Source organism: Prinia subflava, chromosome Z, assembly GCF_021018805.1.
Source record: "Prinia subflava isolate CZ2003 ecotype Zambia chromosome Z, Cam_Psub_1.2, whole genome shotgun sequence".
Taxonomy (NCBI): domain Eukaryota; kingdom Metazoa; phylum Chordata; class Aves; order Passeriformes; family Cisticolidae; genus Prinia; species Prinia subflava.
The window spans coordinates 94995342-95008339 of record NC_086283.1 but is presented as its reverse complement, the minus strand read 5'-3'; the positions used below and the strand labels follow the sequence as shown (position 1 = coordinate 95008339).

The 12998-nt window shown below is 39.8% G+C and overlaps 1 protein-coding gene across 3 annotated transcripts in view; it reads right to left on the bottom strand.

Annotated features, from left to right (window-relative positions):
• Positions 1 to 12998, bottom strand: part of MAST4 (microtubule associated serine/threonine kinase family member 4) — a 275995-nt gene that overhangs the window by 173782 nt on the left and 89215 nt on the right. The window contains exon 1 of one of the 3 annotated variants that reach the window (XM_063423910.1): positions 7967 to 8136. The exons of the other annotated variants lie outside the window; for them this stretch is intronic. Coding sequence (XP_063279980.1) covers positions 7967 to 8005 — 39 coding nt within the window. The 5' untranslated portion in view covers positions 8006 to 8136. Of the gene's footprint in view, positions 1 to 7966; positions 8137 to 12998 lie in introns of those variants that run through there. 3 annotated transcript variants of the gene reach the window in all.

The window sequence follows — 12998 nt, the reverse complement described above, 5'->3', positions numbered from 1 at the left end:
TTATCATTGTCAGTCTAATAATACACCATACTTCACCACTGCTTTGCTTACACCACATAAACTGTGATACTCTTCAATGTCAAAATGCAAACACACTACTCAGTCTTGAGGAACTGAAAGACAACACCACATGAATATAGAAACAGAGTAACATGAAATATAGCTCTTACCCTCATCATAAAAATTTGATCTTATTTTCATTTATATTATGCCTTCCTTTATTGCACTTCTCAACATTTACTAAAATCTAAAAAAAAAAAAAAAAAGAAAAAAGAAAGAAGAAAAGAAGTAATTTAAAACTAAAAAGCTGTGTTCCCAAGAGGCACTGAAGTCCTAAAATCAATTTTCCACTCATAACCTAAATTTTCCAGCTGTGCTCATGAGTGTTGTATTCAGAAAACATAAGAGTTTGGGGAATACTTCCAGGTTCCTCTGCAAACAAATTCTGACTGCTGAATTCTCCTAATGTACCTGCACAACTTGGGTACCACTAGGATTTTTAAAGCTACTGAAATGGTATTCTTCTAGTGGCATAATTTAAAGTAGAGTGGTAAAATCCATTAAGAAACTCTTTTCACATCAAAAGAACTCAAAACAGAAGTTAAAGCAAGCACACATTTCATACACTTCTTAGCACATCTTCCTTATTTTTCACATAGAAAGTTACACTGTGGGACAGGAGAAGAATCTACATCAGCTGAAAAACATCATCAGGTATGTTTCCGTACTTGATATAACATGATTTATCTTTAGAGAATACCACGAATATTCCAATACACCAAACACATGCAGAAGTATGTACACTTCAAATTGTAGCCTTCTAGGGCTAAAATACTACCAGAAGACATGACATTATCTCCACAAAACACAGCAATGCACTTCAGTCAGTTCTACAGGGTAGATGTTCTGAATCCAGGTTCCAGACAGCTGAAAGTGAAATTCAGAAAAACATGTATTGTTTCATAACAGGAACTACCCATTACTACGAGCCCATCTTCTAACCACAGACCATCTATTAGTTTAATTAGACTGTAAGTTTGATTACTAAAACATTTTCTTCGAATTTGATCACCTGCAACACTTTCTTTTACAGCACTCAGACAAGGACAGAATTCTTGATATAGTGCTGCTAAATTGGATCTCCTGTTTCTGGTAGTAAAGAAAATCAAAAATCATCCATTTTGTAATAGTTTTCAATGCACATGTTCCATCACTTTGAAATAGCATCTTGGTTGGAAGGACAACCAGATGTCATGGAAGATTACTTAACATCCTTATGAAACTAAGCCAAGCATATATACACAAAACAAGGGAATTTCAAAAAGGACAAAGTACTCCAAATAAAACATGCACTGTAAGAACCTGGTAATTACTTGCAAAAGCCTCTGAAGAACTTGTTTTTTCTCAAGGGCACAGACACCAAGTGCAATTACCCTTTTTTGTCTCTAACCCCACCTGTTGTATGCCACTAAGAAGCACTAAACTTTAGACCTAAAATCAAGGGGGACTTGAATGAAGAGGCACAGGGAATCCAAGAGAAACACAAGTTAGAAACTGAGACAAAATAATTGAATAAGATTACAGAAAGCATGAGTTGCTGACAGAAAACATTTTTCTGATTTACACTGGATGAAGCAAGGATCCTACAAAGAATAAGGTTAGGATTGCAGAAATTTGTTGTAGTGCTACATGGATAGGGCAACAAGACAAGAAAACAAAATCAAAAACAATTATCAAATTGTAGTACTGAGTGTTCTGCTTTGAAATCATAGTAATAACTTATGGATTTTATGTAATTTTAATGTTTATATGAATAACTGGTACTGTTAGAAGCAATTTGAAGCAAGTATTGCTTCAATCTAATAGAAGGAATTAATACTATCTCAAAGCCTGTGGGCAATTTTGAGAAAACCGCTAACTTAACAAATCTAAGACTTTTGACTTTTAAAACAAATGTAGTGTATCAGTTGGTGAAAGTAAATCTAAAATAATTATGTGAAATACAACACATGAAGCAGCATCACAATCAAAACTGTATCATATTCAAAGGGAGCATCTTACCAAAAAATCAGAAAAGAAAATACCATTACTAGTTTCATTAGTTGTAACAAAGTAAGTAAAACCATCTGTCAAACCAAGGACATTTCATGGCACTTTAAAAAAAAATCCTGTTTCAATAAGCTGCTGTCCTTCACGCAGCTATTATTCCTACTGTTACCAACAAAACAGGCAAAGGAAAAAATAAATAAAAAAACCTACACAAGTAGATTCTGGAGATAAGCCAAGTGACTCAGAAAAAGGAGCTAACGAGTACACAGAGGATGCCAAAGCCGCTTTATTTTATGACCCTTAGAACACAACTGAGATAAGTTCAAATCATTACAGATTCTACCACTCAGCTCACCTAAGGATTTGACACAAATCCATGTTAAGTTTACGTTTCAGCTTCCAAACCTAACATAAAACAGTCAGTTTTGTGACATATTGTAGACGTTATCAAGAAATGTTACTACAATTATCAGAAGGCATTAGCATGAAGTGTGATATGGGCTAGAGGCATCAAGTTTGGCCCCATGCCAAATATTTTAGCTCTGAATGCAGCATGGGGCTCTCTTTTCTTTCTTTTTTTGATATTGGACTCTGAAATAAAGTGTCCACAACACACAGAAAAGTAAAATGGGCGCGGGGGAGGGGGGAAGATTAACCCTTTCAGAAAAGCTTTCATAGCTCAAATAACAGCAAAATATGTCTGACACAAAGCGTTTTAGAGGATCTGACAAACATGTAACAATGCGTGAAAGTCTGGAAAACAGAGGTGAATAAACTGATCAAGAGATTGTACACTCTATTAGGCCTGCACAAATGACAATTAAGAAGGAGAGGAAAAATGTTCTTTATCTCAGTACACCTTCTCTCAGAAGGCTGGTCCTTTGCTTTCTAAAGACAGCTATCACTGGCTATCACTATTTAAGCCAAGAAAACATCTATTCTACTTGCACACCTCTTAGCATCTAAGATGCTCTGTTTTCTATAACAATGTATAGAACAAGGTAAAAATAAATATGCCTCTATCCAGAAAAAAAAATAGTAATTTACCAAGATTGTACAAAATTTAGGGGGTTTTTTTACGTTTTATATCTATGCATGTTGCTCATGCAATAAACTCATAAAATGAAGGAGCAAGCATCACAATTTAAGTAGTTCCGAGTAGCTCAATTACTTCAAATGTTTTAGGTTTTAGTAAATGTAGAGAAGTTTAGTTTGCAGGTGTGGCCCCTTTCAGGCAGGTCTGGACACAACTACTAAGCAGGGCATGAATGCAGTGGGCAGACACAGAGCTATTCTCATACAACTCCAGAAATGTTCTATCTGCTTATTAACTGATTAATCTGAATCCACTGCAAACTGCAGGGGTTTTTTTCACCCCTTCTCTAGTTCCACGCCCTCCACAAACCTTTTCTTCCACACACTCACTGAGAGACAGAGAGATGCATCAGACCTGATTCACAGTTACACAATTCCCCTTTGATACTGTAAAACCATTTCCACCAAGACAGAAACACCAGCAGAAACTAGGGATAAGGTCTCCCTTGCCCAAAGAACACTGACATACACAGTACTCACACCGATGAAAATAAGAACCTTTCCAGAACCTCATCTGTAAGACTGACTTTTACACCTTTTTTCTTTTTACTTTGCAAGAGACACCAGGTCAAATTCCAACTAACACTTTCCAACTTTTATCTTTTTTTTATTCCTGGGCAGATCACCCAACAAACACATTCCCAAACACAAACTGCATTTAGAAAAGAGCTGCTTACAATCTACCTCTTTGCTTTCCTCTCCTGTAGAGTTTGGTTTCCAAGATGAACCTTTTACTTCACATGTCAATTTTCAGTATTTCAGAAAGAATTCTTTTCATTAAATCTTCTACTCCAAAGAAATCTCACTTGCTTAGGAGCTGCAAATAAGGCCATTTTTTTCTGTGAAGTTCTTTCCTTTCTTTCTGATTTCACAAAATGCATTTTTAGTTGAGGCAGTAAGCAAGGACTTAGAAAAGTCTGTAAGGTATGACGTTTTGCAAAGGTCTGGACAATTTATGTACCAAATTTTAAAACATCTGTCTACAAAAATTACTCTTTTCCTGTACTGAAGACAGAAGAAAGTAGTAGTCAAGGCTAGACAGTGACTGTGCCCTTTGCCATCTTTTCTAGAAACATATGGAATTGGTACAACTGATTTCCTCAATTCCATAAAAATAGCAAGTGTTCATTTACACCACATTTTCCTTTACACTGCCTACTTCCATTCCTACAATAGTAAGTCTGAATTTTGTGATTAAATTATTTTTACCTCATACCCGTAGTTCCCTCAAATCAATGCATGTATTAGATTTCCAAGTGGAATTTTTTGTTGGCTATAATCATATCAATGCAAACAATGCAGTGCAGTCACTCTGAATCTAAAGAAGGATTAGATTCCCTATGAAAATTTTCCACCATTGAAAAAAATGTATATATATACCTAGGGAAAAGAAGAGAAATAAACACAGCATTTTCTTTGACATTTGAGAGGTTTCATGTAAAGCTGCTTTCTCTGCTGTTGGTCAATTTCCCTGCAAGTCTAATTAAAAAAGCTCATGTAATTACCTGAAGATTTACAAGACACTGTTTACAAGCCACTTAAAGGCGCACTGAAATTAGCAAAAGGACAAGTGAAGGCCCAAAGCATCTGTCTGACAAAGTGAAAGCTTAATCGGCACTGCAAGCATGACTGAAGCTGGTGCCTCTGGCAATAAGGTTTCTCCCACATTCCCATATCCTCACAGATTCAGGGAAATGTGTGCTGCCTTTACCCACCATCGTGTGGGTTTGGAGTCGTTGGTTTAAAGCAACATGAAATACCCTGTTCAGTCAAACAATCACAAGCATGGGCTGTTAGCAGACTGCAATTAAGAATGCAATTAATAATGCTCAAGAAGTAATTAGCTGGTTTCACCTTTTCCAAATTTACTTCCAAGAAATTGTTATTTAATCCATACTAAATTGCACCTTAAAAACTCAGATGTTGGAAGAAATCATTAATTTTATCCTGATGTTTCTTACCAAAAAAGCGTTCTTTGCAATTAAACCTCCAGAATCTGCTCATTGAGAAGCAGCACATACTACAGATTCAGATGCTTTTATTCTTCCATGAATACAAACAACGTAAGTAACTAGACACAGGAAAGAGGCTGTAGTAAGATTAAGCAGATATGTGTATTCAGGCTGCAACAAAGTAAAGGCTCACTTTCTCTCAGAAGCCTCAGCAACAGAAAAATCTTCAACATATCAAGCTGAAACAAGATTTATCCAAGTCTCCATATTTACTTAAGACTTATATTTTGAGATTCAATTCAAGCTGCTTCCTGGCTTTTTTTAAACACAGCACGATGGTACAAGGCATTAAACACAACTACATCAGGTTCCTGTCTAAAAGGAAATGATTTGTGTGTCCTGTAAATCAAGCTTTGAAGCAAACTGTGTACAAAGAAAAAAAACCCACAGCAGTTATGCCAACTTTTTTTTTATTTACTCATATGCTATTTATCATATCCTTCAGTTTAATTTAAATGCACCTTCCCCTAAGAAAGCACACAGCTTTTAAGCAGATTTACCTGCTTTTAACATTTGTACTTCTAACCAAGAGAACTGACAGTTATATTAACTTATCTAAACTTATATTAAAAATCACAAGTATTTCAGAACAGTCTTTACTCAGGAAATTTCCTTTTCCCATTGCTTTTTTGGGGGTTGTTTTGCCTTTTGGAGGAGGAGGTGAGTGTCTTTTTGTAGGGGATCTTGGTTTTTTGGGTTTTGGGTTGTTTATATAGGGAGGTTTTTGGGGATGTTTTGGGGTTTTTTATTTTTGGGTTTTTTGTTTGTTTGTTTATCCCTTTCAGAATATACTCAATATTTACAAGAGAGTATCAATTACATATAAAAAAAAAAAAAAGAAGGGGCAAAATACACAGATTACTCCCACAGAAAACAAAGACAGGAGAGTTATTTAGGGCTGGGTTTTTTTATGGTAAAAGCATATATTATTACTGTAAAATAACGAAGTCACTGTTTTGGAATGTACTATAAAATCAAAAAATCAGCAAAGTAAACAACTCAGACACTTAATATTTATTAACAGAACTTAAACAGCAGCTACACCTCTTGTCATATAACCAACTTTACAGCTCACAACATCATCAAACCAGTCTCTAGGCTAGTCACATGGACAACAGATGACAAAGCAACAGAAGAACATAAGGAGAGCGAGAGGACATTATGAAGATGGATTCACTTTAAAGGTCTAATGAATATAACCTGAGTGTAAACAGCATTTCTACCCCTCACATCTTTTTCTAAATGAAAGTATGTCAATTTTAACACTTCTTATCACTGGTTGATTCTCTTCATTGTAGGACCAGATCCTAAGCAGAGTCATAAAGTACACATCTTCAAAAACTGCATGCACTGCAAGTGTGAATAGGTCCCTCTGATACCTGGATTATTCACTGTATAAACTTCAGCACAGTCCCCTTAGGTGACTGTAAGCAGTTCTGTACAGTATTTTTGGTATTCATCCAAAATTGTTTTGTTAGTTACAGAAAATAAAAATAACATCTACAGAACTCAACACATTTCTTTCACACAGAGGTTTAAATTATAACTTAATCAGACCAGACTGCTGTTCAATTCTTGTCAAAAGGCAGAAATCCGGTTTACACTACTAAATGGATTAGAGCAGGTTTAAGAGAAGGAAATCCGGTTTCACTACGAAGATCTACCTCTTGAAATTTATATCCTTTAAAAGCTGTCATCTGCAGTCTCAACCTGCAGCAGAGATTATTCCTTCTACTTGGCAATCAATTGATAGAAAATATTTGGGATATAAGGAGTGACTCATCTTTTTATGAAAGTTGTTCACTTTCCACAGGCAAATGTTATCATACAAAAAGTTAAAGAAAAGCTAATGGATTCTTTGAAAGGCCCAAGAGAATTTCAGGACTTCTGTATGCTACACAGCAACATGTGCTACACATTCTACTTGTAGACATCTACCTAATAGAAACTGTGGCACTGGATCAGCACCAAGTTCAAAGCACTGATCAAAAAGGATGTCTTACCAAAAAAGTTCAGAACTGTGCATGTTAAACGCCTTATGGGGGTTTGTATTACTTAAGAATAACGATCCCAAATGTATGGAGACTTTCCTTTTCACCCTCCTCCCATTGAAATTGCAGATGTTGAGGAAAACAAAAGAAAGGAAGTACATTCATCGCTGAGAGCTACTTGAGCAAAGGGGCTTTCTGAACAATGGGCAGTAATGATGTAGTTTGAGGTGGTGCTCCATTTTGGTGAAACATTAAAAAAGTAACTACACCCTCTATTCGGCTGTAGTCACATATTCTTTATTAATACACTTTCCGCCAACAGAGATATGTATATAAGTACGCGTATTTTAATTATTTGACCGGATCATACATTACCCTAAGAGGTTCGAGTCTTGGGTTCAAACAACACACGGTACCAACACTGTGTCATAACCCTCACGCCATCTGGGAGAGAGGGTTTTCTAGAGTTTGGGGACGCCAGCGGAAAAGTCAGCCCAAAGCCGCCGGGGCAAGGAAGCGCCGCTCGCCGAAGTGCGCCGAGCGCCGGCCAAACTTTCAACCCCCGCTAATGCCCGTCCGCCGCCCGGCCCGGAGCGCGGCTGGCGGCGACAACCCCTCCGCCGCTCCCGGCTCCCCGGCAAGCGCCCGGGCACGGGGCCGCACCGCCGGCTCCCCGGGCAGCGCGGCCGCCGCCGCCGCGCCGCGCCCGCCCACAGGTGCGCCCCGCGGCCGCGCCCGCCGCAGGTGAGGAGGGCAACTCTTCCCAACTGCGGGCGGCGCGCACCGCCCCGCGGGCGCCGCGCCGCGCCCCGCCCCTACCTGCAGCCCGCGCCTCCGCAGGATGCCCGGCTCGTCCATGCCGGCGCTCCGCCGCCCTCACGCCGCGCGGCGCCGCCTGGCCATGCCGGACCGCCCGGAGCCCGCGCCGCATCCCCGCAGCTGCCGAGCGCTGACATCACGCCCGCGCCGATTGGCGCCGCGCCGCACGTGACCGCGCGAGGTGCGCGCCCGGCAACTTCGGCGCGCGGTCCGGAGGGCGGCGGGGCCGGGCGGGCGGCGTGAGGGCGGCGGGGACCGGGAACGGGAGCGGGCGGGGACCGGGAGAGAGCGGGGACCGGGAACGGGAGAGAGCGGGGACCGGGAGAGAGCGGCCCTCCCGCACCGCGGAACGCAACCAGCGACCGCCCGCCAGCCGCGCCCCGCTGCGAGCCCCTGCCAGGCTGCGGAGAGCCCGCGCAGCGAGGACGGAGCGTCTCGGGGGTGCAGGGTCCAGCCGTGACCTTGGGCTCGCCGCCCGAGGGCCGCTCATCAGCTCGGCTGACCCGACTGGTGCAAGGGAAACTCGTCTCCGTCAAAAACTAGGGGGTTAGATCCTTAAAGGTAATGTCTGGGAGCACGGATTTTAAGGAGCAAAACGGTAGTGGACTTTTCATATCTGCCAAGCTGTTGGTTAAACAAATCACTGATATTTTATATATATATACATACACACTTTTTTTTTTTCCCCCCCAAAAGCTGTCACCATACTACTAGCTATTCCCCCATTTATTCACCCTTTAACAGTCTAAGATGAGGACTATGACAATCATACCCTTAAATCTAGTACGGAAAAGAAATATTGATTTTCTGTCAGATTGCATCATTTTGAGAAGTAGTCCAGGTACATTCCAGAGTAGTAAAACCTGCCAGGAGCAAAGGCATTTAGAACACAAAAAAAAAAAAAAAAAAAAAAAAAAAAAAAAAAAAAAAAAAAAGGATTGCTGAAAGGGTAACGCTGAGCAGTAACAGCTTATCTGAAGAACAGCAGAAAAAAAAGACTGCTGTATTCCCTGCCCCCAACCCTCAACATTTCTTCATATGACTGAAATGCATTGTTATTGTTTTGCACTTGTTACAATTAAAAAATATATAATTTCAGCTATTAAGCTACATTTCTCTGATACTTCCAACTGTATTATCCTTTAAAAATCAGTCAGTTTCTATCTAAGTTACACAGTGACATTAACTGAACATGTTTCCTCTTCCATGTCCCTCCGTGTCTCCAGCTCCAAATGCATCCATCACATGTGGTCAATGGGTTACAATTTAGCCATCGCAGACTTCAGTTCCAGGATAACAGCAGTATTTTAGTTTAGAAAGGAGATGCTCATGCTGACAAGAACTCCAGTTCCACAAGAGGGAGACAAGGGAAATCAAACACACTGACAGATTTACGAATTTGTAGGCCAGAAGGGGCTATGTGACCATCCTGCCGTGCTCTGTAACAAACACTACTCATCCCTCCTGAATTCATTTTTCAAGAGTAATATCTCTTCAAGCAGCATGCTGACCCTACTGAAAACTTTTTTGCTTTACCAAATCAAACTGAAAAGTGACTAGAACCCCTCACCCACTTGAAACAAAGGGGGAAAATGTTACATTATCTCCTACGAGTTGCACCCGATATTCCTGTTTTCCTTTTTTTTTCCATTTCAAAATGTCATCATCTTTCTTCTTACAACACTTTGAAACTTTATCACAATTGTCCAAATCCATGTGTCCTCGCACCGTACCTCTTCTGTGTTTCTGTTTCCAAAAATGACACAGGCAAATGAATTACAATCTAAATGCTGTTACATGCTACCAGTAAGGGTGGCAAAAATTAATTAACCAAAGACTGTCAAGTTTCAAGAATGAGAGGCAAAATCTTACCATTTGTTTCTCATGACCCACTGCAAGTTTCAGCTGCAAGGTTGTTTGCATTTTTACAACCAATCTTTATACACATTGCACAAGTTTTATTTTAAGCACTGAAACAAAATCTCCCAGTGCTCAATTTATAAATTCCTTTAAAAGCAAGTAATACTGAGGTGTAGTTAGCTTTAGTCCAACCATCCTTTCAGCCTGTATATTTGACTGTATATGTATGAATTGAAAGCACCCCATGTAGCTCAGAGATCATTACTGGAACAACAGCACAACAAAGTGGTACCATCAAGTAATTTTGCACAGATGCAAAAAGTCCACAACCTAGCAAAACACCTCAAGTATCACAGAAGCTTTATTTTCATAGGAGGACAATTTACAGAAAGGATTATAGGCAGGCAAAACACAGATGTACATGCCTGAAGAAACTATCCAAACTACAGCACACACGTGTAACAAGTTCTGCAATATGCTGAAGGTCATTGGCACAGCTACCTAAGTCATTCTGGAAGGCAGAAGAAGGAAACAAAGAGAAGACTGCCTTCCAGGGGAAGATGAGACAAATCCCAAATAGAGGAGTATAAGACTATCTTTCAGTGAGAAGTGCATTCACTATCAATTCTACAAGTGGCATTTTCCTAGGCTTGTGCTGCATTTTATAAAAGTGTACTGGAAGGAACTGAGAGGCAGATGCTTGCATATAAAAAGGCTTGCACAATGCATCCACTCCACTGTGAATCTTCTCACAATTTATGAATCTCTTTAGTTATTTCCAAAAGTGCATCTTCATGTTTTAAAATGCATATAGCCTGATAGTTTTTTTTCTGGAGGTTTTAATTATTTTCAGATTATTATTTCAGTTATATTCACCATAAAAACCATGACAGATAAGATTGTGGTATGGAAGAATTTATGTTTTAGAAGAAAAATCCATGCTCTTTGAAACATTTTAATATATTTATATATACAAAACACAGCAGAATACCTCACATATTCTTTCACATCACTTGTAGCAGAAAGGCACAGTTCAGTTGTATATGCAGCATAAAGTAAAACATGTACAGTGCATGAAAAAGAAACTTTTTTTTCCTCCTCGCCCTCACGGAAGACAAAATTATTTTAGGACGACGGTAATCAACCTCAAATTTTGCCAAAATTTTTTCTCCCCTATAAATGAAGCATTTGACCTGATTAAATGTGAAGGGTGTTTCAGAATTAATTTAGGTACATACTCCTAGGTCCACATTTATTTAAAGCTGCAAAGAAACATGGTAAAAGATAGTTTTCAGGACAATTGCAAAAATCTTGCAGGTTTTTATCTTCATTCAACTGCTGGTTTTTTACAGCTTCACTGAGAAAACAATATTGATTGACAAAACCAAGAAAATTTAGAAATCGCTGTAATTATTGAAATCAGCCAATCAACCAGACAAAACCTAAGCATCCAAAACTATATATGAATATGTAACTAGAGTTTTACAATGCAGATTTAATTTAAATTTCATTTTATGCATACACATATCCCATGTGTGGCTGCCACCCTCATACTACACATGGTGGTAGCATATGATAAATCATATTAATTATGCACCACGAAAAAACTCATTTGTACTCTGCCCCTAAATCTATCTCTGTCAGGGCTATTTCCTATACCTTAAATACTCTACAGCATCCAGTCACCATCACCGAGTTTTAAAAATAATTATTTTCTTCCTAGAAGTAAAAATTCAAATGCTTAGAATAGATAACAAGCTATGAAATAATTGCTTATATTGTGATAACTTGTAATCCAAAATAACAGGAACTTTTCCCACCACAGGTAAAAAGAGAGCTTTTCATCATATTTTTGTCCACTGATAAGCTATTCAACTAACTTACTGGATGGAAAAATTAAAATATTTCAACTGCCATAATTTCAGAAGCTAGGGTAAGTGGACAAATACAACTACAGATACCTGGAAGTGTTTAACATTAATTCTTACACAGCCCTTCTCTAATCACATTAGAGAAGAGAGAATGATTAGAGTATAGCACAGTATATCCTGGATGTTGTAGTTATAATGGTTTTGAAACAAACTCCTGCAAACACTGCTTTTGTGGTTTTGAAAGGACAGCAGCCCCACAGTAAAGGACCTGGGGGTCCTGGCTGATGGAAAGTTGAGTCAGCAGTGCCCTGGCAGCCAGGAGGGCCACCCGTGTCCTTGGGGGGCATCAGGGACAGCACGGCCAGCTGGGCAAGGGAGGGGATTGTCCTGCTCTGCTCTGCACTGGGGCAGCCTCACCTCCAGTGCTGGGGCAGCTCTGGGTGCCACAGCATAAAAAGACAAAAAGCCATCAGAGAGTGTCCAAAGGAGGGCAACAAAGATGGTGAAGGGTCTGTAGGGGAAGCCAGAGCAGCTGAGGTCACTTGGTCTGTTCAGCCTGGAGGAGACAGAGAGCCTCTACAGCATCCTCACAAGAGGAAGCAGAGGGACAAGTACCCATCTCTTCAGTCTCATGACCAGTGACAGGACTTGAGGAAAAGGCATGAAACTGCTGGGGAGGTTTAGGCTGGAGATTAGAAAAAAGGGTTCTTCACCCAGAGGGTGGCTGGGCACTGCAAGAGGCTCCCCAGGAAAGTGGTCACAGCACCAGCCTGAGAGAGTTCAAGAAGTACTTGGACCATGCTCTCAGGCACACGGTGTGATTCCTGGGGTGTCCTGCACAGGACCAGGAGTTGGACTCAACAATCCTTGTGTGTCCCTTCCCAGCCAGGTTATTCTGTGCTTCTGTAGTAGTTTAAAGAACAAACTGTCAAGGGAAGACAACATTACAATTCCACAAAGGAGCTCAAGATTATTTTTCTGAATGGTCATAAAAGAAATTGAGCCACCTTTATGTTCCACACCAAAACAGTCATACTCTGCATATGATTAAGAAATAATCTAGATAACATTCCTGTTCTGCAGTATTCTGAAAACGGTTTTGGTTCCTAAAGGAATTTACCCTCAATATTTTACACTGAATTTCAAACACCCTATGCAGACACAGTACATTTTTTTCCTATTATATACACACACAAGAAATCTCCAAAAACATCACCCAGAATTTTTCAAGTGTCCCATACATATACATCCACACCAAACCATCCACACTGTCACTCCACAATGCTTTGAGGAAAAGGGGT